Source organism: Danio aesculapii, chromosome 14, assembly GCF_903798145.1.
Source record: "Danio aesculapii chromosome 14, fDanAes4.1, whole genome shotgun sequence".
NCBI classification, from domain to species: Eukaryota; Metazoa; Chordata; class Actinopteri; order Cypriniformes; family Danionidae; genus Danio; species Danio aesculapii.
This window is the reverse complement of record NC_079448.1, coordinates 38,765,551-38,792,287: the sequence shown is the minus strand read 5'-3', so window position 1 is coordinate 38,792,287 and position 26,737 is coordinate 38,765,551. Positions and strand designations below refer to the sequence as shown.

At 34.7% G+C, this 26,737-nt stretch overlaps 1 protein-coding gene across 1 annotated transcript in view; it reads right to left on the bottom strand.

Moving 5' to 3' along the window:
• The window catches only part of si:dkey-237h12.3 (teneurin-3), a 122,603-nt gene that overhangs the window by 26,548 nt on the left and 69,318 nt on the right, over positions 1 to 26,737 (bottom strand). Inside the window, 3 exon segments of the mRNA XM_056471949.1 lie at positions 18,807 to 18,950; positions 21,777 to 22,044; positions 24,118 to 24,379. Coding sequence (XP_056327924.1) covers positions 18,807 to 18,950; positions 21,777 to 22,044; positions 24,118 to 24,379 — 674 coding nt within the window.

Genomic DNA, 26,737 nt, shown 5'->3' with positions numbered 1-26,737 from the left:
TAACCACTAATAAATAAAACAACCCTGTCATTTTGACCAGTTGTTTTTAAGTTTGGAAACATTTTTTTATGGTGACACGGTGGCTCAGTGGTTAGCACTGTTGCCTCACAGCAAGAAGGTCGCTGGTTTGAGTCTTGGCTGGGAATGTTGGCATTTCCGTGTGGAGTTCTGTGCATGTTCTCCCTGTGTTCATGTGGGTTTCCTCCGGGTGCTCTGGTTTCCCCCACAGTCCAAAGACATTTGCTATAAGTGCATTTAATAAACTAAATTGGCCGTAGTGTATGAGTGTGTTTGTGTGAATGAGTGTGTATGGATGTTTCCCAGTACTGGGTTGCAGCTGGAAGGACATCCGCTGTGTAAAATATATGCTAGATAAGTATGCGGGTCATTCTGCTGTGGCGACCCCTGATGACTAAAGGGACTAAGCCAAAGGAAAATAAATGAATGAACAATTTTTTACATTTTACCTAAACCCATAATTAAATAATCCAGTAAAACTGAGAACCCCCTAAAACTGAGATTTTTTAAATGCATATAAATTAAGACTAAATAAATAAATAATAATACAATAGCAAAACTGAGCAATTTAACTTACACAGACAATTGAAAAAATATGACAATCGGAAAAAGAAAATGACAATCCATGTATACAGTTATGTAAAAAAATTAAGGGACCTCTTAACTCTCGGTTTCTCTGGATTTAAAATATTATGTGTACATAAAAACTTACGACATCTCTTCTAAATTCTAAAAAAAAAAAATATTTGTCATGTAGTGCATAAAAAGCCAATTTATCAAAACAAAATTAATTCCATGTTTTCATAAAAGTATATATTATTTTTAAGACAACACAATGGTAATGTTTTAACTTCAGAAAAGTCCCCAAGAAATCAAAACTAACCATATGATTTTGTTAGCTCTATTGCGAGTTTTGTGGTGAACAATTCATCTGTGTATGTCATTAAGAGACAAAAAAAGTTTGCCCTTCTAATCTTTAATTGAAATCTGAAAATGCACTTTTTCAGTTAATTTGTCAGATTACATATATCTTAGGAATTGGGCGTGGCTAACATTTAACCACACCCCTCAACCTGTCAGTTTTGACATCAAACAGAAATGGTGAGGACGAGGTGTCTGTTAGGTTGTAATAACTCTCCTCAAACCCATTTCTCGAACTTTCTGAATGAAATGCCTACATTACTACATGCAATCAGCTCACAGTAGAAAACACAAGCCATGCCCACTGTTGTCTCATGTAATATTTCGTTTCTCTAGGAACTGCATCACAATATGAAATAAATAACGGTCACAGCTTCCGGTTGATGGGGACATTATGAGATCAATGTGTGGTGGAAAAAAAAAACAAGGATTTTCATCACAACAAATGTTGTTTTTTTTTTTTAATGGGGTGGGAGGATTTAAATAAATCTTTTTATACATTTGTAAAAAAAAAAAAAAAAAAAAAGTTATAAGAACATTGTAGAAAACATTTATTCAAACCCATATCTAATAAATCAAGTAAAAACTGAGAAAACCAGATAAACAGAATTTTTAATTGGTTGTTTGTTTCCATATAGCTATAGTCCAGAAAACAATGCAAGAAACAAACACCAATAGATTAAGACTAATAAAATAACATACAATTAACTTAATTTAACTTTGTTTTACACAGACAAGCAAAGAAGTGCTATTCTTATCTGACTTCACAACCTTACATTCTTGATTCGTCTATTAGAGGAATGGGAAAAAAAAGGCAGCCAGTTTTTTTTTTCTTCTAGCTGTAATGGAAAGGCTTGAACATATAACTCAACTAAAGATGAAAGTTCCTACCCTGGACATCACTATGAAAAGGGGGCACTTAGTGCTGTGATCTTCCCAAACTTCCGTTAGAAACTCCATTAATGTGGACATTGAAGTAGCACTTTGATGAGGAAGCTCCAAAATGAATTAAGCTGCTAAAGGCACCAGAGCCACCATAATGACCATTTTCATTAATATGGATGATTAGACTTCAACTTTTGAAATAAACTGAGCACTTCTTAAGCAGTCTAGTTTTAAGCATTTTAATTTGATTCTGATAAAAATAAATATTTCAAAATTTAAATTGAATTTGCATGATACTCTATAATGAATTAGATATCATAGAATTTGTGTCACAAACAAAAAGATCAGATATATTATTGTATAATATAAAATATATTTGATGTTTAAGATATTTAGGGTCCTAAGGTATCTTTTCCCCTAGATTACATTTAATATCCATGTTTAATCTTTCTGTACTCCAAAAAAAAAAAAAAAAAATAAATAAATAAATAAAAATAATAATAATAATAATGTATTTACAACAATAATTGAGCAAAACTGTCATTTTTAGAAACATAATAAAGTTTTCAGTTTTTTCCAACCTGCTTACACACAAAATCTTTTCATTTCACAATTTCTGAAACATCTCACTCAGAATGCAAAACTACATAGCAAATCTCCAAAACCAGAAGCTATTTTTCAGCATTGAACTCAGTTTTCAATTGCATAAAACACTTATTTCAAAACACTACACACAACTCTCTACCTAAAACACGCAAATCTAACAGGAAGCCATATGCTTTCCTTTTCCAAACACAACAAATCAAAATGCAACACTTATTTACATGGTCACACACACACAAATGTGGAAACACTAATTTCTTAACTGATCACTAACCAATCACTGTAGTACAGGCCTATAAATAGGTCCGGAATGGACCGGGATGACACCGGGATGTTCTGGTCCCCCAAAAAATAAAATAAATAAAAAAAATCCACAATTTGTAGTTTTGTACCGCATATTCAGCTTTTCTAAATAATAAATTATTTTCATTAGAAAGTTTAAAAGTTCCTTTAGAAAAGGATAGAGGAATTCTTCTCAGCCTGGTGCTGGTAATTATAATGTATCCTAAGTTTGTAAATCTTCTCCAGGATATGGACGCTTCTTCCTCCCACATTCAATTGTGTTTGAAGAGACCCCCCACATTCAATTGTGTTCTTTACTGTGTTCTGGAGAACATACTTTAGCTTTACATGTTTTTTTTTTTTTTGTACATTTTTACATGTTTATGGTTTTGTTGTATGCTACTCTATACACCAGTGATGTTTGGCCTAATGAATATTTCGGTTTCTACATGTGATTGATGTTTACAGTGTACCAGTTACTCCTCTCAGCAGATTACCGTCACTGTAAAACATTGTATTGAACTGTAGATATAAGCCAAAGAAAAGAAAAGAGCTTTAGATTTAGAACAACAGTGTTAACATCCTATATTCAAACATTTACTATCATAAAAGACGTGATTGCCATTTGATGTAAATGCTTCATTCTGACATGTGTTTATGGAATTTTGAATGCTGTGTTACATTTTGAAGGAAATTTGAAGCGTTTGTGCGTGCAGTTTTGGGAATTGTGTGTAGAGTTTTGAAAAAAGGTGACAGTTTTTTACAGATTTTTATGTTTGTATTGTTTGGGTTTTTACCTAAATCTGGTTTAATTCCATGTCAACAGCTCCTTTAGAAATATTATTCCCAGAAAAAAAAAAAACATGACGTGTTCAATACTTATTTTCCCCGCTGTACATATATGATGGAAAAAGAGCATAAACGTCCCAGCCGGAGCCATTTTGATCACCTGAGAAGTGATTGTCTACACAGCCGTCTGCCCTATTGCTTTATTTTCCCTTCCCTATAGATCTCAGCTTCTAAAACCTTTGATCGTTTCAATCACTTTAACACCACTTTCAGTCCAAGACTGAGCGAGGAGCTTGGGTCATTACAGATAAATATTTCAGTCCTGTGAAAATTTAACTTGTTTCTTTTTGGGGTTGGCTTCAAAGAGGAACTTCAAAGGGAAGTGCCATGCCCAGGGCCATAAATTATTCATACTGAGCAACATGTTAGACTTCCAACACTTGCTTTGGCCTATTAATCACATCAATAACACTGCACTGATCCACTCTCCCATTGGCTGAACACAACATCTGGAGCTCAGTAAGCAGTTTTCCTATTGGCAGCACACCAAAGCCACTGCTTTACAATTGGCTCAGAGGTTAAGTTTCATTAAAACTACAGGAGTCTAAAAATTTCAGTTTGAAATGCTTTGTCAATGCTACTGCTCTTCAACAGGATTTTCTTGTTACACAATACAAACCAGAAGAGTCAGAAAAGCAGAACGCAGAGAAAAAGTAACTGTCAGGGTCTGAATGAGAGAAATTGATTTATTTTATAACAATAACTGATAAACCTTTAGAGACAGATCTGCTTTGAGCTATGTGGTTTTTAATTGACTACATTCTAAAAGGCTTGGTTATTTTTTTCTACCCAAGATGTCAGTAGGTTAAACACATCAGCAACGGCCATTTCACGTTATTGGAAAGGCAATAAATAAAGGGATGTTATTTGTTATGAATCTGAATTTAATTAACCTTCATGTACAAATGTTCTCAACACTCCCTACTGTTTGTAAATAGACATAACAGACATGCTTGAACACACTTTAAAATCTTCTTTTTTTTTTCAAATGATTGTTTGTGTAATTGTCATACAAAATAATTAGAAATAACTTGTATTTGTAACATCTGTGTTGTTGCTTATATACTCTAAAATGTTGGGTTGATCTAACCCAACATTGATTCAAATAAGGGCAACCCACTAAACCAACCCATGCTCATTATGGATACGTATCCCTGCATACATTTCAGGACAGCATTAAATACATCCCAGGAGGTACGTTTTCTTTTCTTTTTTTTTTGCTCTCGCGAATCCACCAGAGGCAGCTGTGTACGCTTTATCAGATGTCAAATTTCTTTCACGAGTGCCATTCCCGCCTGCTCTTCTTGTGTAAATTCACCAGACAACTGACTGACTGATACACCCACCCACCCCCTTTCCTAAACCCAACCAATAGTGTTTTCAAAAGGCCAGATTTACTTGCCGACAGCCTTTCGTAAACTCAACCGATAGTGTTTTCAAAAGGCCCGAGTTACTCGCCTACAGCCTTCCCCAAACCCAAACGACAGTGTTTTCAAAACCAATCCAGAAAAAGAAAAGCCTTCACGGCCACTTGATTTTTTTACCATGTTCTCCTTCTGTTATTTACTTGTTTATTTGATTTTTTACCTTTTGTTTTTGTTTTACCTGCTTTCTGGGATCATTCTTCACCCGACTCGAACCCCGTTGTCGCGGTCAACTTCTCTTTGCATCTCAACTCCGCCGACATATACGGCGAGCCACTGGGCAAACTGGTAACAACGGAAAAGCGGTCCACATGGGGGTAAGTGGTCAGCTAGTAACGTGAAAAGAAACAGAAGCCATCGGCTACATCATACCACCCTGTATCGTTATTTTTTTTAAAGACAAAGTGCAGCCATATGTGTCTCTGGCTACATAATTCGTGCTCTCCAGGAATGTATATAAGGGTACGTTTTCACAAAGAACCTGTGTTGCACTTAACCCTATATATCTTTTCTCACATTTTACATTCTTTTATTAGACATTTTTATTACATTTCATTTACATAGCTTTTATTTTATATTCTTAGGTGATACAAAAACACAGACGTTTTGACACACTGAGGAAGGCATTGTGCTGAAACGTCTGTGTTTTTGTATCACCTAAGAATGTAAAATAAATGCTATACAAAGTAATTGTTTAATGAGTGAGAATCATGACCTTCTGAACAATTAAATTTAAATGACATTTTTTAACCCAATGGTTAGGTTTGTACATATTTAACCCAACGTTGGATTAGGGCAACCCAGACATACCAAATTTGGTTCATTTTGGCAACCCAGTGGTGGGTCAAATACTGTATATATACAAACCCAGCACTGGGTTGCCAAAATAAACCAAATTTGGTATGTTTTAAACCCAGCATTTTTAGAGTGTATATGCTTGTTAAACTTGCTGTTCCTGTTAATATATATATTGTTTTAAATAACTGTGTTTAATTGTGCATTTTTACATAAAACAAATAATTTAAGCAAAATCCATCAAGACTAAATTGCACCAGGTTGCAGAAGTTTATCTCCACCCTCTCCCATGCCCAGAGCCATAAATGATTTTAAATGATCTGGAAATTATGTTATTTAAAAATTAAAATCATAGATCATAAATAAATAAACAAATGAATTGTTTTGATTGGTTTTGGAAACATGGCTCAGGTCTACACTCAAAAAATGATGTTTGCTGTTTGTTCAAACTACTTATTAATTTTGAGCTAAAACAACACAATTCATGCGTTTTTTGGGGAGACAATATAATTGTTTTATGTTCAATCCACCTAAAATTGTAAAAAGTAATAAGCTAACTTAATACCTTGGTGTTGTCTCAACACAAATTGATAGTGTGGAATGTATGCACTGTAAAAATGCCACATAGTCTATTTGCATTGGGACAACATGAAGGAATTATGTGAATTTATTAGTTTGTACAATTTTAAGTGGATTGAACATAAAACAAATAAGTTGTCCCCAAAGAAACTCAAGAATTGTGTTGTTTCAGCTCATTTTAAATAAGTAGTTTGAACAAACAGCAAATGCCTTGGTGACTATTTGGTCAATTAGTTGTTCCAACAAAAGATTATTTTTAGATTGTTTTAGCATACAGTTACATGCATGTTACGCAGTGTATAGCTATAATAAGCGATGTCCCATTTCAGAGGCTTTGAAATCCACATTTGAAAGCTGACTGCATCCACTCCACATGACAAAAGCTGTCCCAATTTAAAGCCCCTTCAAATGCAGCCTTCATTCCAAGGGCATTGAAGGATACAACAGCTGTCCCAATGTTCACTGCGCACTAAATCTAAGTACTGTAGTTTATGACCATTTCTAACAATGCAGTTTTTAAGAGTACAAACACTAAAATTCTGACATTTCACTAAGACAACAGCAGCTTTTATAGTTGCTAGGCAATAGGATCAATCCCCAGTAGGCTAAAACGTCCCATTTAACAACCCTTGGTTTGGCCTTAAAACAACAATATTGTCAAAAACTCACTTTCAGAAATGAAAAACTTTGACAGTCAATCAGAATAATTCCTGTTTTAATGCAGCAGAAGACAAAACCGCTTTGAATAAACACAATGATATTATCCACTATGTATAAAAACAGAAAAAAGAAACTCAAACAGGGTGAGCATTATTATGACAGCACTATTATAACACAGTTTTTAAGAATGTCAGTTGTTATAAGTTAGTTTTAAAGAATGTCACACTGATGTGCTTATAATGCATTAATGGTTTAATTTTAACAAGCATGCTGGGCATTATGACAATATATAATGGTAACAAAAATGATCCTAGATATTTAGCTCTTGCTATATTTAATTTGTGTGGCTGATATACAGTATCAGTGCAACATTTTTTGTGTGTGTGTACATGACTATTAGGGCTGCACAATATTAGAAAAAATTGACATTCCAATTTTTTTTTCTCTGCAATATATTGCGATATAAATACAATTTCATCAGATTACTTAAATAGCTCTATTTGCAATGTCATTACTTTAGATTTATTGGGATGATTTCGTAGGGGAGTGAAATAGAAATATATTTTCATGTAAGTTTATTTAAGTATGTACATATTATAAACAAACTACAGTCATAAATATATACAATGGAGCAAATATTAAAGTGAAATAAAAAGAGCTTCAGAAATTGAATAATCAAATGTAAAATAACATTGTATAGTCTTCATCATTTAAATAATTCAATACAATGAATCTTTATTAAACTTCTTTAAGCAATATTAAAATGTTTTCAACTTTCTTAAAATGCTCACAAAGTCAAGCCTTAAAACACATGCAGATAATAAACATTCACTTTTCACTATTATTCAATTCTGCAGTCTCCACAAACCTCATGTGTTTTGACCTGTAGTTTCTGGTCAAATATAATCCCAACTCAACAATGCATATCCTGCGATTGAGATATCGATGCTCAAACAATATATGTGCAGCCCTAACAACTATTCATGGATGTTTTTAAAGCTACATATGGTCATTTTCACTGGAAGATCAAAATCAGCTACTTCACAAAAACAACCAAATTCAACATAATTATTGTTAAAGCAGCTCTACAAAAGGTGCACATTATTGCATCACAATCAAAATCAGAACCATAATTAGTTACCACACTATATTAGTTACCAATAACTTTAACTAATTAACCTATAACTATACTAATAACTTTAACAGTTAAAGTTATTTTATATAGACATAGTTAACCTGTAGTTATACAGTACATAGGTGATGTCTATGTGTACAGTTAAAGTCAGAATTATTAGCCCCTTTTTATATTTTACTTTCAAATATTTCCTAAATGATGTTTAACAGAGCAAGGAAATTTTCAGAGTATGGCTGATAATATTTTTTCTTCTATAGAAAGTCTTATTTATTTTATTTCGGATAGAATAAAAGAAGTTTTAATCATTTTAAAAAACATTTTGAGGTCAAAATTATTAGCCCCTTTAAGCTATATATATATATATATATTTGATAGCCAACAGAACAAACCATCATTATAAAATAACTTGCCTAATTACCCTAAACTGCCTAGTTAACCTGATTAACCTAGTTAAGCCTTTAAATGTCACTTTAAGCTGTATAGAAGTGTCTTGAAAAATATGTAGTAAAATATTATTTACTGTCATCATGACAAAGATAAAAGAAATCAGTTATTAGAAATGAGTTATTAAAACTATTATGTTTAAAAATGTGTTGAAAAAAATAAAAATAAATAAACAGGGGGGCAAATAATTCAGGGGGGCTAATAATTCTGACTTCAACTGTACATGTTCAATAAAGTTTATTTGTGTATTAAACAGACCCCATAGTTTTTCGCGATTTTGTGATCGCTGATACAACGCGAAATAAACAAAAAGTCACACATTTTTGCCATCCTGCAAAATTCTCAATTTAAATGCAAAATAATCGCAAAAAATGTAAATAATCTCATAAAACATCCAATTCCAAACCATATAATCAAATTATATTTATTGCAGTTTGCAATTAACTGTTTTACATGACATATAGACGTTGCATATGCTGCGCACGTGATATATTTGAAATCTCACCTGTGCCCTCACAATCCTATGTTACATGGAATTGTTTTGCAGTCTGTGCAGTAAGCAGCCGCGAATGAGGTGCGAGTGATTTTCATCTAAAGTCAATGCAAAGATGGGATTAGACATCAAATGGTGTTAATTAGGTGCTTTGTACGTTTGACGCTCTTCAGACTGCAAAAGAAAGTGTGAGCGAACATCTAACAAATGGAGCAATGAAGCAGACAGAAAAGCAAGCAGCTTACAATGATGGAGATTGGTTCAATGATGATGGCCGCTGGATGTAACCGAATTAAATGACATTATTTGTGCTTTTCCCTGCAGTTAACAAGAGAAAATGCTTCCCTGCCATTGACGAGTTTTACGACAATCCGTGTTTTAGGTGTAATATGGTAGGGGAAGCCCTAAAGCATGTCCTATGTGTAAGGTACATGATGTCAGATGCTTCCAAGAGTGAAATCTGAGAGAGAGAAAGATTGTTGATATAGATAGATCGAGTTATACAACCTTCCTTTGGCCTAATTCCTACCATTTTAGATCTGTTAAATCAAACATTCCTTTATGTTCTGTTCTTCCAATAAAAAAAAAAGCAAATTAAAATTGCTGATCCAAAAACTGGTCCAATCCATGAATCAAAAACCTTAATCTGAACTATGGGATTTGTTATCCATGCACCACTACACCTAACCCAACTATATTAACTTTAGTAACACTAATAAATACCAGCTACAGAACTAATAACAGCAAACTAGTCTGTATACTTAGTATGCAACAAACAACACTTTAAAAGAAATATCTGTAATTAACAGTTTCCGTATTTCATGATTCACAAGTGTTCTCCATTTATTTATAGTTGTGAATAACATTATGGGACCATGATCTCACATTGATCTAGTAGGTTTAAATAATATCATGTATAAGAAATAATCTATAGAGATAAAGTCTTTAAAAGAACGGAAAAATCACTGACAGTTTATTACAAGGTTTTTGTAGCATAATATAGAATGCATCACTTTAAACTATTAAATATGTTAATTAGTCACTTTTTCAAACTTTTTAAGGTTAAAGGTTGTTGGAAGAAAAATCAAGGTTTCATAATGCAATTTAAAAGCCTTAATAAACAGGAAAAAATTACATAAAAATGGAAAAATGTGGCTAATTTATAGGTATTTCCTTATAATGTAACTTGAAATTTCAGCAGTTCTTTTGCAAATTAGTTTTAAAACTTTAAAAGTTTGGGAAAAGTTGCATCTTCAGCTACATCCCTTTTTTTTAGCACTAGCCAAAAAAGCAGTAATAGACATTCAGACAGGTATCCTTGGCAGTTGCATCCAATCTGTTATGAGCATCCTGCCGCAAGCATTGTGTTTTTAAAATGGCATGTCAAGCTCTTTGCTCTTCTTTGAAAAATACATCAAAACCACATAATTCTGTTTCATTCAGACACACAACAAAAGCAAGTCTCCTCTGCCCATTGCGTTCACGTAAGCTTGAAAACATCCTAATTATACAGGCCAACTACAGTCGACAATTTTCAAATATGTAGATTTGCACATCCCTAGTCGCCAATCCCAAATGCGCGGTGTCACAGAGGAGACAAATCAAGTGCGTCCTGTGCCAAGTCTCATCGGGTTTTCCTCTTTAGCGTGATGAACTGTCACTTCAGCTGCAAACATGGTAAACTGTCATTGGCTGATATCAGCTGCTAATTCACAGAGCGCTTAAATGACCCAAAAACCCTCTGCGATTCTGAACTGCATGCGAATCATGGCTAATGCCTTCCCATGTGCAGCTAAGCAGGGTGCATAGCAATTTGTTCCTGCTTGATTAGCCCCTGCCATTGATTAATTGATTGAGAGGAGGACTGGAATGAAGACATAGTCAGAGGGGATCTTGAAAAAGGCTGGCCCAACAGAAGCTGCTGTTCTCGTTCAGAGGTCTACAATGTACCATTAAGTAAGACGAATGGGTCTGGGTGGCTGCTTTTAAGTGTGACTCAACAAAGCCACTGACCTTGACAGCAAGACAAACCAATGACACTTCTCAATTACTCAAACTGTGCCATTTCTCCATTGCACTGCCCTAATCTCATTAAGCACTTCTTATGGACTGCTATTTAAAATATTTTTACTGTAAATCCTATTTAAAGCCCTATACAAAAACAACAACATGAAGAATAACGTGTATATTGATTGGGATAATCGATATTGACACCCTGAGGAAATGTTAAATGGTTGTCAGATTTTGCCAGATTTAAAAAAAAATAATCAAATCACTTAATCAGAGTACACTTTCTGCCCAGTTCATCCCAACCTGGCAACCGCATGCATACATTCATTCTACACCAGAGAAAAGCACTGATGAGCTTGCCTCTCGAAAACATCAGCAAACATCTATGATGGAGCAATTTTAATCAAGATCCAGCTCAAATAGAGTAATACAGCCAGTCTATTATGGCCTGTGTTCTGTTGCACAGCAGTTAGAGGTGTTTGCTGGCAAATAAAATTAAAATTGCGGTACAGTGCATCTATTACATTGTGCAGTCTGTGATTTAATTAAATGTATTTATAGTAACACTACTGGTGTTTAAGAAGGACGTGTGAAATTTGATATCATTAGTTGAATGAATGTAAATTAAAACGTTAAAAATAATGTACAGTGGTCCTTCGCTATAACGTGGTTCACTTTTCGCGGCCTCGCAGTTTCGCTGATTTTTTTTGTGCAATTTGACATGCTTTTTTCTACAGCGCATTTTGTTCTGCGTCCTGATTATTGCATTGTGTTCTGCATCCTGATTAGTGCATTGTGTTCTGTGTCCTGATTGGCTGTAGACCATTGTCAATCAATCTCCTCAGTGCTGTGTCTCCTGTACAGTACAGAATGTGTTCAGCTTGCCAAATGTGCATAAATCTTTGATCGCTAACAGGGTGACTCTGAAGTGCTGTATGTTTGCAAGGTCAATGAAATGTTCTGCACCATCAAAGGCACCTGTGGTAGCACCCAAAATGCAGAGGAAACAGTTGAACTTCTGGACATGCTAATGGAAGGTAGAAGTTACGCGACTGAAACACGCCATTACGGAATAACTAAATGAAGATCAAATGGTTTTGATCTTTGGTTTCAATCTGTATTACTGGACTTATTTTTCTATGAAGGTCTGAACTTTGAGAGTGTTTAAACAAGAGAGAAAAGTGTGAAAAATGTTAATGCCTGTCATAGAAAAGTGTGTAAAGTGTGTAGTGAGGGGTTTTACAGCCTTAAAACATCTATAATAATAGTAATGTAATGTAATGTGTATTTATATTCCGCATTTATTGACTATGGGCATACCATCACTTCACAATCATGAGAGGGGGTCTTTTCACACCACCACCAGTGTGCAGCATCCACTTGGATGATGCGATGGCAGCCACAGGACAACGGCGCCAGTGCGCTCACCACACACGTGCTACAGGGGTAGTGGAGAGACAGCGATAGAACCAATTCGGTGGATGGATATGATTGGGAGGCCATGATGGGTAAGGTCCGGGTGGGTAACACCGGGGTTACACCCCTACTCTTTACAAAAAGTGCCATGGGATTTTTAATGACCATAGAGAGTCAGGACCTCGGTTTAATGCCCCTTCCAAAAGACGGGTAAAAAATAAAGCTAGTAGCAAAATATAAAGCTGACTACTTCGCAGATTTTGCCTATTGCATGCTATTTTTAGAACGTAACTCCCACGAATAACCACTGTACTATATTTGATTTTACTCTAACCTTGTGTTTTTAAAACTAAAGTAATTTTTAATCACTAAAACTTGATTAGGCGATGCAATTGGCTTCTCTGTGTGGAGTTTGCATGTTCTTCCTGCGTTCGCGTGGGTTTCCCCCACAGTCCAAAGACATGTGATACAGGTGAATTGGGAAGGCTAAATTGTCCGTAGTGTATGAGTAAGTGTGTATGGATGTTTCCCAGAGATGGGTTGCGGCTGGAAGGGCATCTGCTGCATAAAACATGTGGTGGATAAGTTGGCTGTTCATTCAGCTGTGGCGACCCTGGATTAATAAAGGGACTGAGATGAAAAGAAAAGAAATTAATGAATGAATAAAACTAGATAAAATTTTACGTACTATTAAGATTATTCACATACTATTAACATTATAATTCAAATGGCATCTACACTTATGTTAGTCTGTTATTCATTATCCTGAGGTCTCCATAATCCTGGACCAGGCCGCATCCTGAGCAGATACTGTGGTAGTCATGGAGGAGTAGAGAGCATGAGAATAATTCTGACACCCGGAGAGAGGCGAGTCTCTGCATTGATCCTGTAGGCCTGCCTGAACACCCACCGGTGACCTAATCACACCTGCAGCTACTCCATGATGGCCGTCCAGCATTCTCTAGCCTCCGGCGCCTTCAACTCTGAAATCTGGACTGATACAGTTTTAATTTACTAGAACTTCTCTGTTAAGCTGTTTTTTTTACACAAAATCTACATTGTAAAAGCACTAAAAAAAAGATGAATTGAATTGAAAAAATTCAAGACAAAAAAAGACATAGTCTAACTAAATATTTTAAAAAAGTTAATTTAAGACTATTTATATTTTTTTTTAAAAATACTGTATAACATTAATAAACATCCACTTAAGATTCTGTGTTATTCATCATATGTCTATCCATGTATTAACTGACTGATTTTGCCCTTTCATGATTCTCCAGTAACAATAAAACCAATTGCTTAGCAAAGTAATTACACCAATGCCATCGTCAACAAGCCTCACAATTATTCACAAATATTCATAGCACAAACGTGTGTGCAGGAGTTTTGAGAAACACTAATTACAAGCAGCGTCACAAAAATAATTACATTTAAAGTGCACAATTTTCATTAGCATTACTCATTTCCATGCAGAGCAGATGCTGTAAATTGTGGACTGATTAACTTGTGACTTTATGGGTAGACTTTAAAGTGAAATGCAGTTGATTGCTCTGGCCACTCGCAGCTACATGTTCATGTCTATAAAGTACAACAAAACTCTATAAATGGAAATTTCCTTCAATGTCATCTACAGTAATGCAATGCTTATGCTTATTGATTATTCACTGAGCAAATATGCTGATCAAATAGCAATGGGATAAATAAAACTATTTGGTAAATGTCAAGCAAACAAGCTGAATATCAACTCATCTAGGTGTTCTGCAGCATTCATAAAGACGCTTGAGGCTAAGCAGTTTGCCATATCGGAAAAAATCACCAAAAAGGTTACGGATTGACACCTACAATGTGCTGCAAAAGACTTAAGACAAGTTTTTTTTGTTTTTTAAGAATATGAATAATTTGATTCATGAGCTAAAAAGTGAATAATAGTTAAAGTCTTCATTAAAGTTACCCATTAACTTATTTATTTGACATTATTTAACAATAATTTACCTTTTCGTTATTAAAAAAATGCTTACTTTTTTATTATATATACTGTTTTTCAGATCACTTCTTTTCTCATAGGTTTTAGATGATTCCGTATGTTTAGTTTATACTTATGCTAACGTTAAGAGACGTTGGGCCCTATCATACACCCAGCTCAATAAGGTGCAAGATGTGTTTAGCCCCATTCGTTGCTATTTTCAGACCAACGCATCAGTAATTTTCACATTTTAAATTGCACCAAGTTGTTTAAATAGCAAATTTATTTGTGCCACCTGTCGAGTTCTGAAGATGTACTGTATGCATCACCATATGAGGCATACAAACAGGACGTGTGTTTGAATATAACTCTGTTTTTTGACCACATCTCTTTATTATTGTTCATTTATTTGTTTGCTGGAAATTAGATCTGAATTTAGAAATAGTTTTGAAACAAATCTTTGCACTTAACAAACTAAATTAAATATGTAGGCTAATGAATGTCATCAGTGGAGTGCATACAAAATCATTTCCTTATCCATTAATGTAAAGGAGTAGAGTAAAGAGTAAAAGTAAAGTAAAGAGAAAGTAAAGAGGCCGAATGGAGGAGGCTCGTTCTTTATCCTCGTGCAGTTTTTCCACTTACAAAGTCCGTTATGTAAATAGCAAACGCACCATGGCGCGTCGCAACTGACTATTAAAGGGAATGGGAGATGAGACTCTGATTGGCTTAATGCACAATATGCTCAAAACACACCCATAACTCATTAAGAGAATAAACACAACCCTATTAAACCATGCGCAGTGGCACAAACCGCATTTTTCTGTGGATTCGGATGCACCATTAATAATTTTGCATCATGCACTTTAGACTTTGCAGATAGATCATTAAAATAGAGCCCAATTAACTTTATTTGTCATTGCTGATTTTTACATTCAAAAACAGCATTAGACAGGAATTTAAAAAGGCATAATGGACCATTTTCAAAATAATGTCATTCATTCATTCATGTTCCTTTCACTAATTTCAGGGGTCGCCACAGCAGAATATACTGCCAAGCAGCGGATGTTCATCCAGCCGCAGCCCAGTACAGGGAAAACACCCACACACACTCTTTCACACGCACACACATACACTACAGTAGGGCTGCACAATATATCGCTTCAGCATAAATATTGCGAAGTGCACATTTGCAGGAGTCACATCACAGGATCTGCAATGTCGAATCAGGATTATAGTTGAGTATGCATTAAAAACACACACATGATTGTGGAGTAATTGCAAAGTTTAACCATAACGTTTCCAAAAAAAAAGTATCATTTGCATGTGACTGTGTACGCATGTGACTGTGTACGCAAGCCAGTTTAAAGCATTCAGGCACAGAAAATTAAAGTTTTTGTAAATTCCAGAAACATTAATTGTGTTTATGTGCAGTATATAAGCAATGTAGATTATAAAGTGTAATTTATTTTACAATAAAATGTTCAATTTGTGAGCCTGAATACTGTTGGAAAAAAGCATAAAGCATTTATTTCACTTGTAACTTCGCTTTATTCTATTTATCATTGTTGCTTGTGATTTGGTTTATTACATGTTATGCAGATGCACTCCACTATAAAATCATCCTATTATTGTCCTAAAATTATTACATAATATATGTAAATAAATAACAAAATTTCCTGAAATTATTTGTTCTTTTCAAATAAAGCTATTTATTTCATCTGTCAATGTCACGCTCAATATCGCAATAGGTATAGCATAAAAATTAAATATTGCAATGTACGTTTTTTCCAGTATCGTGCTGCCCTATGCTACAGCCAGTTTAGTTTATTTAATTCACCTATACCACATGTCTTTGGACTGTGGGGCAAACCAGAGCACCCTGGAGGAAACCCACATCAATGCAGTGAGAATATGCAAACTCCACACAGAAATGCTTCCTGATGCAGCCTACACTTGAACCAGCAACCTTCTTGCTGTGAGGTAACAGTGTGAACCACTGAGCCATGTGCCACCTGAACATAATGTCCTTAATCCAAATCTAGTTTAAAACATTACAGAACTGTATTTAAGTTAAGACCAACAATTTCATTACTCAAAAGCTATTTTGCTCATTGTGAAACTTGCTGATCAAGCTTCTAAATAAAAAATACCAGATACTATTTTGATATGAAACTAAACGCTTGTGATTCATTTAAAATAGCACTAAGAGTACAGTAGTGTAGAGAAAAGCTTGTGTAGCTAATGCTTAAAGACATACACATATGCCTAGACACGGAGTATGCACAGCGGGTGACTGCTGATCAGACCTGTAAGCCGTAGATATTAGACGCTCTGCATTATCAATCAGCCAGACAAATGAGACTGTCAAAGAGAAGATCTCCCTTTGGCAAATTGATTACATTTGTGACATGTTCTTCAGTACAAAAGCACTGATGTACAGAATCACACTAATCGTAAAGAAGTTAAATGTGACATGGCCAAATGCGCAAAGCTTTCATCTAATTTAGAAAACTCAGATTAACCAGGGCGAGCCAGATTTATGCCTTAAGCTCTTTTAAGAGCCATTCTTTTCTAAGTAAACCTATAAGTCGATGCCTAAGAAGATTATGGGCACGTACTGTAGATAAATATTGAGTAACCCAGTGTGAAACTCACCTAACCACAAACCTGCTAACTGAATAATGAGTAGACGACGAACAGACAAATCACGTTAGCGATTTATATTTAACAGAGCTGAGAGCTCTAGGACAGATGCTCTATGCCTCAGTGCCTTCCGTCAGAATGCAGTTTCTGGGCTTTTTGTTCCGTCGCTTTCAACTGTTTCTGTGAGTTTTTTGACAGATTTAGTTCACAAAAACAATGCCGTTAATCTTCAATGCGGAGTCTATGAATGTCAGCAGTGAGCAAAAGAAAAGAAAAGTAGTATAAATAACACTTTGCAGTAAGTTTGTATTAGTTAATTTTAGATAATGTGTTTGCTAGCCTGAATAAACAAATACAATTGCTACAGTATTTATGAATGTTTTTCAATGAAAATATAGTTGTTCATGTCACCTCGCAGTGCATTAATGTTAACAAGCATGAATTTGGATTTTAATAATACAATAGTAGATGTTAAACCATAATTAATGAATGCTGTAGTTCATAATTAGTTCATTATAGTAAATACATAACATTAACTAATGTAACCTTATTGTAAAGTGTGACCACAAACAAAGTATGGTGTCTTGTACCTGCATCAACAGTGCAGTCAGTGATTTGAGGCATCCTGAATTTGTCAAATTAATTAACTAGCAATAATTAACATCTTAACTGAAACAATGACATGCCCAAACCAAAGCATTTGCACAACAATGGTCTAATCTTAAATAAGCTAACGATATAAACTACCGTGATATCTTTGAAAATCTGCAATTGGATTAATCCACACTGGCGCTCAAGGTGTAAATTGAGAACGGGAGCCTTATTGGCAGGAACAGTGCTTAAACTAGATAAACTGTCTAGAGGTGCAAAAAGAAGGGATGAGCAGACGGCCATGACCATTTGTTCGGCAGGTCGTCAGATTAAAGGCTGTGGAAATCCCAAAGCCAACTGGGCATTTAGCCAGCAATCAAAAAGAGGCTTAGATGCTTTGGTTCAATCGAGGTACAATCAGATGTTGTCACACTAACTAACTCCAGAGAAATGACCTGAGACAAAGCGCACCTGAAAAGTGTCAGTCTAATCTGGTGCTTTCCTTTTGAGCATCGGGATGTGCTGCAGAGTTGACTTCCTTCCCAAAACGCACCATTAAATATGACTGCTGGATGAGGTTCAAACTGCGCACGCTTCGTCGTTCGCCCAGAATAAAAAAAGATGCCATTATGTGTGCGAATGTGGAGATTTAAGCTGACAGAATGGGTTTCGCTGTCACCCTGTTTCATTATGAAGACAAAGGCAAAAGGAATGTCTGGTGGAATAATGCCACATTTCCATATTCGCGCTTGTGTTTTAATGGCACTTTTATTGAATTAAGCTATAAGTATGCATTCTGCGCCTGAAAACTGGATAAAGTTCATTCAGCCAAATCGTGTCCCCTATAATGTTGGAGAGTACAGCTCAGACTTGGCAAGCTGTGTTAATGATTCCGATTTAATCTGTCATCACTGTGAGCGATTAGCCCTTTCAATGTCTGCTTTATTATGTGCAAATGAGGCAGTGGTCCATATTTCATGTTAAGATGAATATTTATGACAATGGGTCCAGGTAGAGGCACTGACCCCTGAGTTGTTGAGGGGGACATTTCCTGTGAGCTGCTTCCAATGGGGTTTAATAAGCGATTCCTACCGTTTGGCACATCCAAGATGTGATGCTTATCCAGGGTCCATCCGCCCATGTTGGAGGCCTCCAGCTCATATCCCTGCAGTGTGGCTGTCCGCTTTTCCCATAGGATCACATTCAAGCATGATTCATACTCAAAGCCCACAGAAACTGCAGTTTAGGAAGACACAAAATAATTCATTTTAAATTTACAAAAGCAGAAAACATACAGTAAGGCATTTATTATTCTTACTCTTAATACTTTTTACCTAATTTAAAGGGGTGGTCCATTATGATATCATATTTTAAACTTTAGTTGATGTGTAATGTAGCTGTGTGAACATAAACAACATCAACATGTAATGCGCTCAAAGTTCAATGCAAAGGGAGACATTGGCTTTTACAGAGTTAGCTTAGCAAAGCCTACAGCCAACGAAGTTTGGGGGCTACAAAAACATACATTTGGGTTAGTGAGATCATAAACCCTTCAGGTTACACGCACACATCCCCACAGCAAAGGGCGTGGCCAGAGATGCTGTAATGTTATAGCAGAGAAAGCTTGTATTCCACAGAGCTTGTTCTGCTTCTGTATTTGGGCTTTTAAAGGACATGACACAAAGAGAGAAGTGCATACAATTTAATTTAATTATGTTCCAGAGAATTATAAAAAAAGATATAGCAGTGGCATTTGGCAAAGGACTGCTTCCAGAATCTCTCCCAGTACAGTGCTGGATTTGGCTAAAAACTCCTCAAAGAAGGAGCAGCTCCAACCATAATAGAAGAAGCTGTGGATTGTGAGTCACAACTTGTAAGTATTTTTATTTGTTAAATTGATCTATTACATGCATAGTTTCTAGCGTTAATGGTATGTTGTAGCAAGGACGTAAACACGGATGTAAACAATGGGACATGCTGTTTGGCACCGCTAACAATTTAGCTACTAATTCGTATTTATCTGTCAAACCCCTGTAAACAGTCACAATCTTTAGCAGCACTGCAGTGTCTCTCTATGCGACTGCTTTCCCTGTGTTCTACATCTCAAATAACAAACTCGCAAAAGATATTTGAACACTGTATTACTTACACATGCTTATAACACGAATATCAATGAAAGACACTTGTCAGGTTCAGCTGTCTTCTTCAGTTTATGTCCAATCCAGGCTTAAACTGACACTACACTGACTGACAGTATTTACACAGCAGAGGCACAGCGCATGCGAATCACAGCACATTATGGTAGCTAACCAATCAGAGCCTCTTGAGGGTGGGCCTTTCGGAGGAACTAGGAAATATGACAGTCGTTTTCATGTTAGCAGAGTATCTGTAAATAATTAAAGATATATGAAACAATAACGTGATTTATTATTATTTTTTTTACAAAGGAAACATGAGCACATATTGCTTTGCATCTTATAAACACAACCAAGCCTTAAAAATACACTCTGGACCACCCCTTTAAAGTTTTTTAAGGCTATCAACAAAAATTATGTTAAGCATATTTCAAGGCATATAATGTGTATTGGCTACTAATATTTATCAGCTTTTTGGCATCAGTTTAAAACCATCTGCATACTGGCTAAGGCATACAAACAGGCAGACAGAGAGCACAACAGTTGGGTTGTGGAAGTAATAAGTCTATACTTTTGCTTTATAGGCATCTTATCAACCAAGACTGATATGTTGTGAGCTCAGAGATTTGATTGACAGTTGTATCAACTGCATAAGATTTGGGTGAGCCAATCTTTAATATAAAGTCATTTGTGCAAAAAATCTACATTATACATGATGCTGTCCAAATATTTTCACTGGTTTTATTCCAAATATTTATTTATTTTTAAGTTAAATCATTGGTATTGTGTTGTCTAAAAATGAATGTAGATCTATAAAACATGGTAATTTGTTATTTTATAAAAAAGAAAATGATATAATGCCAACTTTTTTTTACATTTTGAATAATAATAATGGATAAATAATAATAATAATAATAATAATAATAATAATAATAATAATAATAATAATAATAATAATAATAATAATAATAATAATTCAATAAAAATTGCATATGCTATTTTAAAATGCCAACAGTAATTATTTATTTTAATGAGAAATATTCAGATTAATGGGTGACAAATACAACAGAATCATTAAAAAACCTCAGTATTAAAATGGCCCAAAAACATACTGTGCTTCTCTACATAATTGTACATGCAAATATTTGAAGCATATTCATGTCTTGTTAGTATTCAAACATCTAATAACTCACTTTCATGTACGTCATATATGTAATTTCACCACAGTATATGCAGCATTGACAATTTACTGTTCATTTACTTGGGAAACTGCTGCAGTAACGATTTCACAGCAGCTATAACATTGTTAGGGAAGACATATTTCAGCAACTGGCATGATTACAGCGAGTTCAGCCTTTGAAACATTTTCCAAATGGGCTTGTGACCTTCTGAAAGCTGATGTTTCTCTGTGTGCTTCATTTGCAGACTAATTACACATGCAAAGAGCGGTCAGCAATATATAGATGGACTAGAAAAATGCAGCTGCTTATACATTTTATTTATTGCTGGAACACAACCCAGTGTCAGTTTAGCGAAAGATGGTTCAGATAACGATTAGGCTATGCTACATATTCAACAAAATGAGATTGCCTTTTTGAACTATGTGTATTTTCAGCAAGTATTAAGTCATCTGTTTTGTGTTGGCATTAAAATGAAGCCACACTACTGTCCCAAATCCCTTTAACAAGCATTAGTTTAAGGTTAGGGAATATTAAATTCAACCTTTTAGTCTGTATCATAATAAGAATTCTTCACCTAATCGGTTTGGCTTGCATTATCAGTTTATAGGGAGATTCATCTCGCTGCAGAATTATCTGGGTGAAATAAGATTAATAGTCTCCTGGTTTAAATCAGACCGAGTTAATAATATATTCATACACAGAGAGCTTTATATAGATCTGTTTCATCCCATTGTTCCACTGCTCACCTACAGCCTCTGCGAGTCCGTAGACTTTCTGGCTGTACGCATCTGTCTTGTCCCAGATAAAGCTGTAAGAGAGCCGGGCTGAGGCTGGGAACTGCTTCTGAAACATCCGGCCCTCCACAGCCACCATGAGGTGGACCCGAGCCAAGCCGAAGGGCACGTTGGACTGGGTCAAGATGACCTTCAGAACAGGTTTGTAGGCTGACGCTCGGGAGCTCAAGTAAATCAAGTCTAAATCACTCCCAGGAATGGCCGTCTGCTCATGAAGAACCTGTGATTAAAAACGTGCATAAGAGAGAGAAAGATAATTGCCTGCAGTGTAAATTTCCTGGTGTCTTATTATCATTTTTATTAAAATGTGTGGTTATTTATAACAAAATCCACTGCTTCATCAATTCAATAAACACTAGGAATTTATTGCTGTCTTACTTGGGGATGAATGTAAATTATTGGTCAAAAGTTTATATATATATATATATATATATATATATTTTTTTTTTTTACAGAAGTTTAACACATTTCTAAACATATTAGCTTTAATAACTAATTTCTAATAACTGATTTATTTTATCTTTGCCATGATGACAGTACATAATATTTTACTAGATATTTTTCAAGACACTAGTAGTCAGCCTAAAGGGCAGTGTAAAGGCTTAACTAGGCTAATTAGGTTAATTGGGCAAGTTATAGTAATTAGGCAAGTTAAGAGGGCTAATAATATTGACCTTAAAATGTTTTTTTTTAATAAAAACTGCTTTTATTCTAGCCAAAATAAAACAAATAAGACTTTCTCCAGAAGAAAAAAATATTGTAGGAAATACTGTGAAAAATTCCTTGCTCTTTTAAACATCATTTGGGAAATATTTCAAAAAGAAAACTGTGTTTAAAGTTAAATGTAAAAATAAACTTTAAATGTCACAGAAAATAAATACATGTCTTTTTTTATTAATCTTGAAAGAAATTTTCATATAAAGTTTAATATATTTTTTTATTATAATTGTAAAAAGCTTTAAAGGGCACCTATTTTACCTCTTTTTCAAGATTTAAGATAAGTCTTTTGTGTCTCCAGAATGTGTCTGTAAAGTTTAAGCTCGAAACACCCATCAGATTATTTATTTTATCTTTCAGAATATTGGAATTTTCTGCTTTGAACACAATGTAGCCGTTTTTGTAGCCTGTGCCTCCCCCCCCCACCACCACCACCATTCCCACGTGTCTGTCAGTGTGCCTCAGTCTACTCCTAGGCTGCGTCAGATAAACAGCACAATGACAGACATAAAGGAAGCAGATCTCACATAATGTTTGTGAGAAATACTACGGTAAGAACTTTACCAATGATTATTTGATATATTTGTTGGGGATTTAATTCAAGCCTTTTTGAAACGATGAGTCACACACAATGTCGTTGCAAAGTTCACACAAACACACACACACACACACGCACACACACACACACACACACACACACACACACACACACACACACACACACACACACGCGCACACACGCACACACGCACACACGCACACACACACACGCGCACACACACCGTGGACACACACACACAGTGTGCGCTTTTCTTTGCATTATTTTTTCTTGGCAAATGTGACAGGATACATGGTATATATCCACTGCTGTATGGATATCCATCATGTTAATGTACAAAAAAACATGAATTAACGTTCACAAACCGGTATTGAAGCGTGTTCTTTGATAATCGTAACCACATGCAGCTGTGGTGATACAGTAAAGACGGTAAAACTCATTTGTGGTGGGCCCAAAATAAGAGGGATTGGGATCCTATTTTAACATCAGGACATTTAAAAATAGAGACTTATTGCGTTTCTATCACTTCAGTATGACTGTGAACACACTATACCTACACACAGACACACTGTGTACACACTCTGTCCAAACAGCTTACAAAAGATGATTTTCATCATAGGTGTCCTTTAAAACAAAGTAATATTTTATTAAATGTAGAAAAAAAATTGCAATCACTATTTTTAACAAATTACATTACCCCCAAAAATTAAAGAGTCCAAAATTAATTGGAATTTTAAAAAGAGAACTGATGCAATGTTCTACAAGGATCATACTATCCCCTTGGGAATGACAAGTCACATAAAATAAATTATTTACCGCAAATATATTCAGAAATTAATTAAACCTGATCCCCGAAGAAATATCTATTTGTGGTTATGTAGTTCTTGACCATACAGTATGTAAAAATCCCCATTTCTTGTTGTGTCATTAAATCACATGGCTCAGACGAGCTTGAGGCACAGTCACAACTATTCTGATTTTCAGAAGCCTCATTTTCCTCCCAGATGTGTGTCTCACCTGTGTCTCGGGAATGATGGGACTGGCCTCAGGACTGGAGCGGTAGAAGGTGGAGAGCGGTGACGCTGTGATTCGGGGTGAGGGTCTGTCAAGGCCACTGAATTCACAGGTTGGCATGTCTCTTTCCTCTTTCCTCATGACCAGTGTGTCCATTACGTGGAAAACTCTCCAGGACAGCCATACAGTACGATGCACAGCGGAGTACGGAGCACGCTCGAAACGCATCATCAGTGCCTTGCCTCCGTTCACTAGTAAATCAAACCTGCGGGTGTGTAAAAAGAGAATATTTACAACTGAACTGTGATTGACAGTTATAGTGTACTCTGCTGAGAACATATTGTGGTGGCACAGGGATAGTAAGGCCTTTAAAATTAGTAACACTTTATAATAACTACAAACTATGAATCATTTATTAAGCATTAACAAATAGTTCATTCATGATTTACTAAGCATTAACTCTACATTGATAGACATTAGTAAGCAGTTTATTGTGTTCTTGACTTACAGTATAACCACATTTATTATGTGCTTAATAATTGTATTCTTATATTTTGTTAATGATCAATTTTAATGATAAATTAAGTATTGCAGCATTTTCAAACTATTTGTATTTAAGAGTAGTTCCGAAAACCATTATTAGCCAACTAAGGTTGCAAGTTTCGTTGTTACAAACATAGTTTATTAAATTGGTGTTTCCCAAATCCATCATTCCAACAAACATTCGCAAACTGCATTGCAAACTACACATCTAGAGCTGTAGTTAGAAGCATAGTTCCTGGCTGTGTTCTATTCCCAGTTCTCCCCCCTGTGCCCTATTGATTTAGAATGTTCCAACATTTAAACTTGGAATGATAAAAAAAAAAAAAACATTAAAGTCATCTGTCTTAGGTGTAATTTAATTTCAAAGTATTTTTACAGTTCAGTTTTAGCAACCTTCATATTGACAATTGTGTTCCCTTTGCAGTGCACTTTGAAAACATTAAATGCCATTTTGAATGTAGCCGTGGCTTCTGACAACATCTATAGGTGACCTATTATTTAAAAACATAATATATGTTACGTCTCCAAAGCTTGTGAAAACAAAAATATATAGCATACGTTAATGGTTTTAATTTATAGTAGGTTATTTATTAAGAAATGTATCTGTACTATTTGACATGGGCCTGTTGGTTAGAACATTTCTATAGTGGTTTGAATGTGTCAAAGTTTCAAAAATTTCAAAAAGTGTCAAAAATTGTAAAAGTAGACTAATACAATAAATAAAATAAAATAAAAAATACATAAACAATATCCTACTCAATAATATCAACACAATTAATAATAATAATAATAATAATAATAATAATAATAATAATAATAATAATAATAATAATAATAATAATAATAATAATAATAATAATAATACTAATTATTATTATTATTATTATTATTATTATTATTATTATTATTAAGTAGGATAAATAGCCTACTGTAAATTACAACCATTAATGATTTATATGATATGAGATTAAAATATGTGTTAGCTAGTTTATGTTTTAGAATAGAATATGGAATATTATATAATATTTGTAAAGGAAGCATGGGCCCTATATGTGTCGTTTACATATATTTCACTTAATATAGAAAATGAGTGCATGTTTTTACCAAAACCAATATTGGATTTTTTTATGCATATGCATGTAAAACCATATAATTTGCACCAAAAATATGGGTTTTTTCCTCTAAAGAACTAGTTACTCCACCCCGTTAAGAGCGTCATTTTGGGCGTTTTACATTATACCTAATGTGGTTCAAACGATGGATCTGCGACTACAGTTTTGGTAAACATTTGTCACTACATCGATCTTTTCCCAAATGATGCATCATACTATGACAGTTGAGTACGATGCATCATTCTATGGTTGGCATAGTAATGGTATCTCTGTGTGTACCTATAATGCACTATAAACCCAAATGCTCAAAATAATTAAATTGATTGAGTAGTATAAACTCAATTTTCTAAAACAGTTCTACTAACTCAAATAGTTTAAGTTTGTGTGACTTTTTTATAGGTTTTGAGTGAATTAAACTTATTATTTTTGATTAACTGGAACAACTTGCTCATTAAGTAAGTGCCACTTAGGAGTATCATTTAATTTTACTTGTTAATGTCAATGTCAATTGTATTTATATAGCACTAATAAATGCAACCAAAGGTTGACCAATGTGCTGCACGATACAAATCACAAAGAGAAAGATATAAAATAAGATTTTTTTTTTGTAGTTTCAACATGCTGACTGCGTATGACATCAACCTGTGTGTGTGTGGTGTTAAAATATTTAAGTTGATTTCATAACAAGTTTTAATTTAGCTGTAATGAAAAGGTCTAAGTAGCATGTAATCAAAATAATTAAGTTTTGAAGACTTAAATCTTTTAAGTTCATGAACTTAAAAATTTTGAGGCAACGAGTTACATCAAATTTTTTGAGTTCTGCTTACTTATTTGGGTTTACAGTGTGTATAAAATGGACTATATAGTAACATTTGTACAATTTTAGATAAATTAATAAAAACCAGGACTGTACACTTAATACAATTACAATGTGGACTATAATGTCTCTTTGATTCAGGAATGATCAA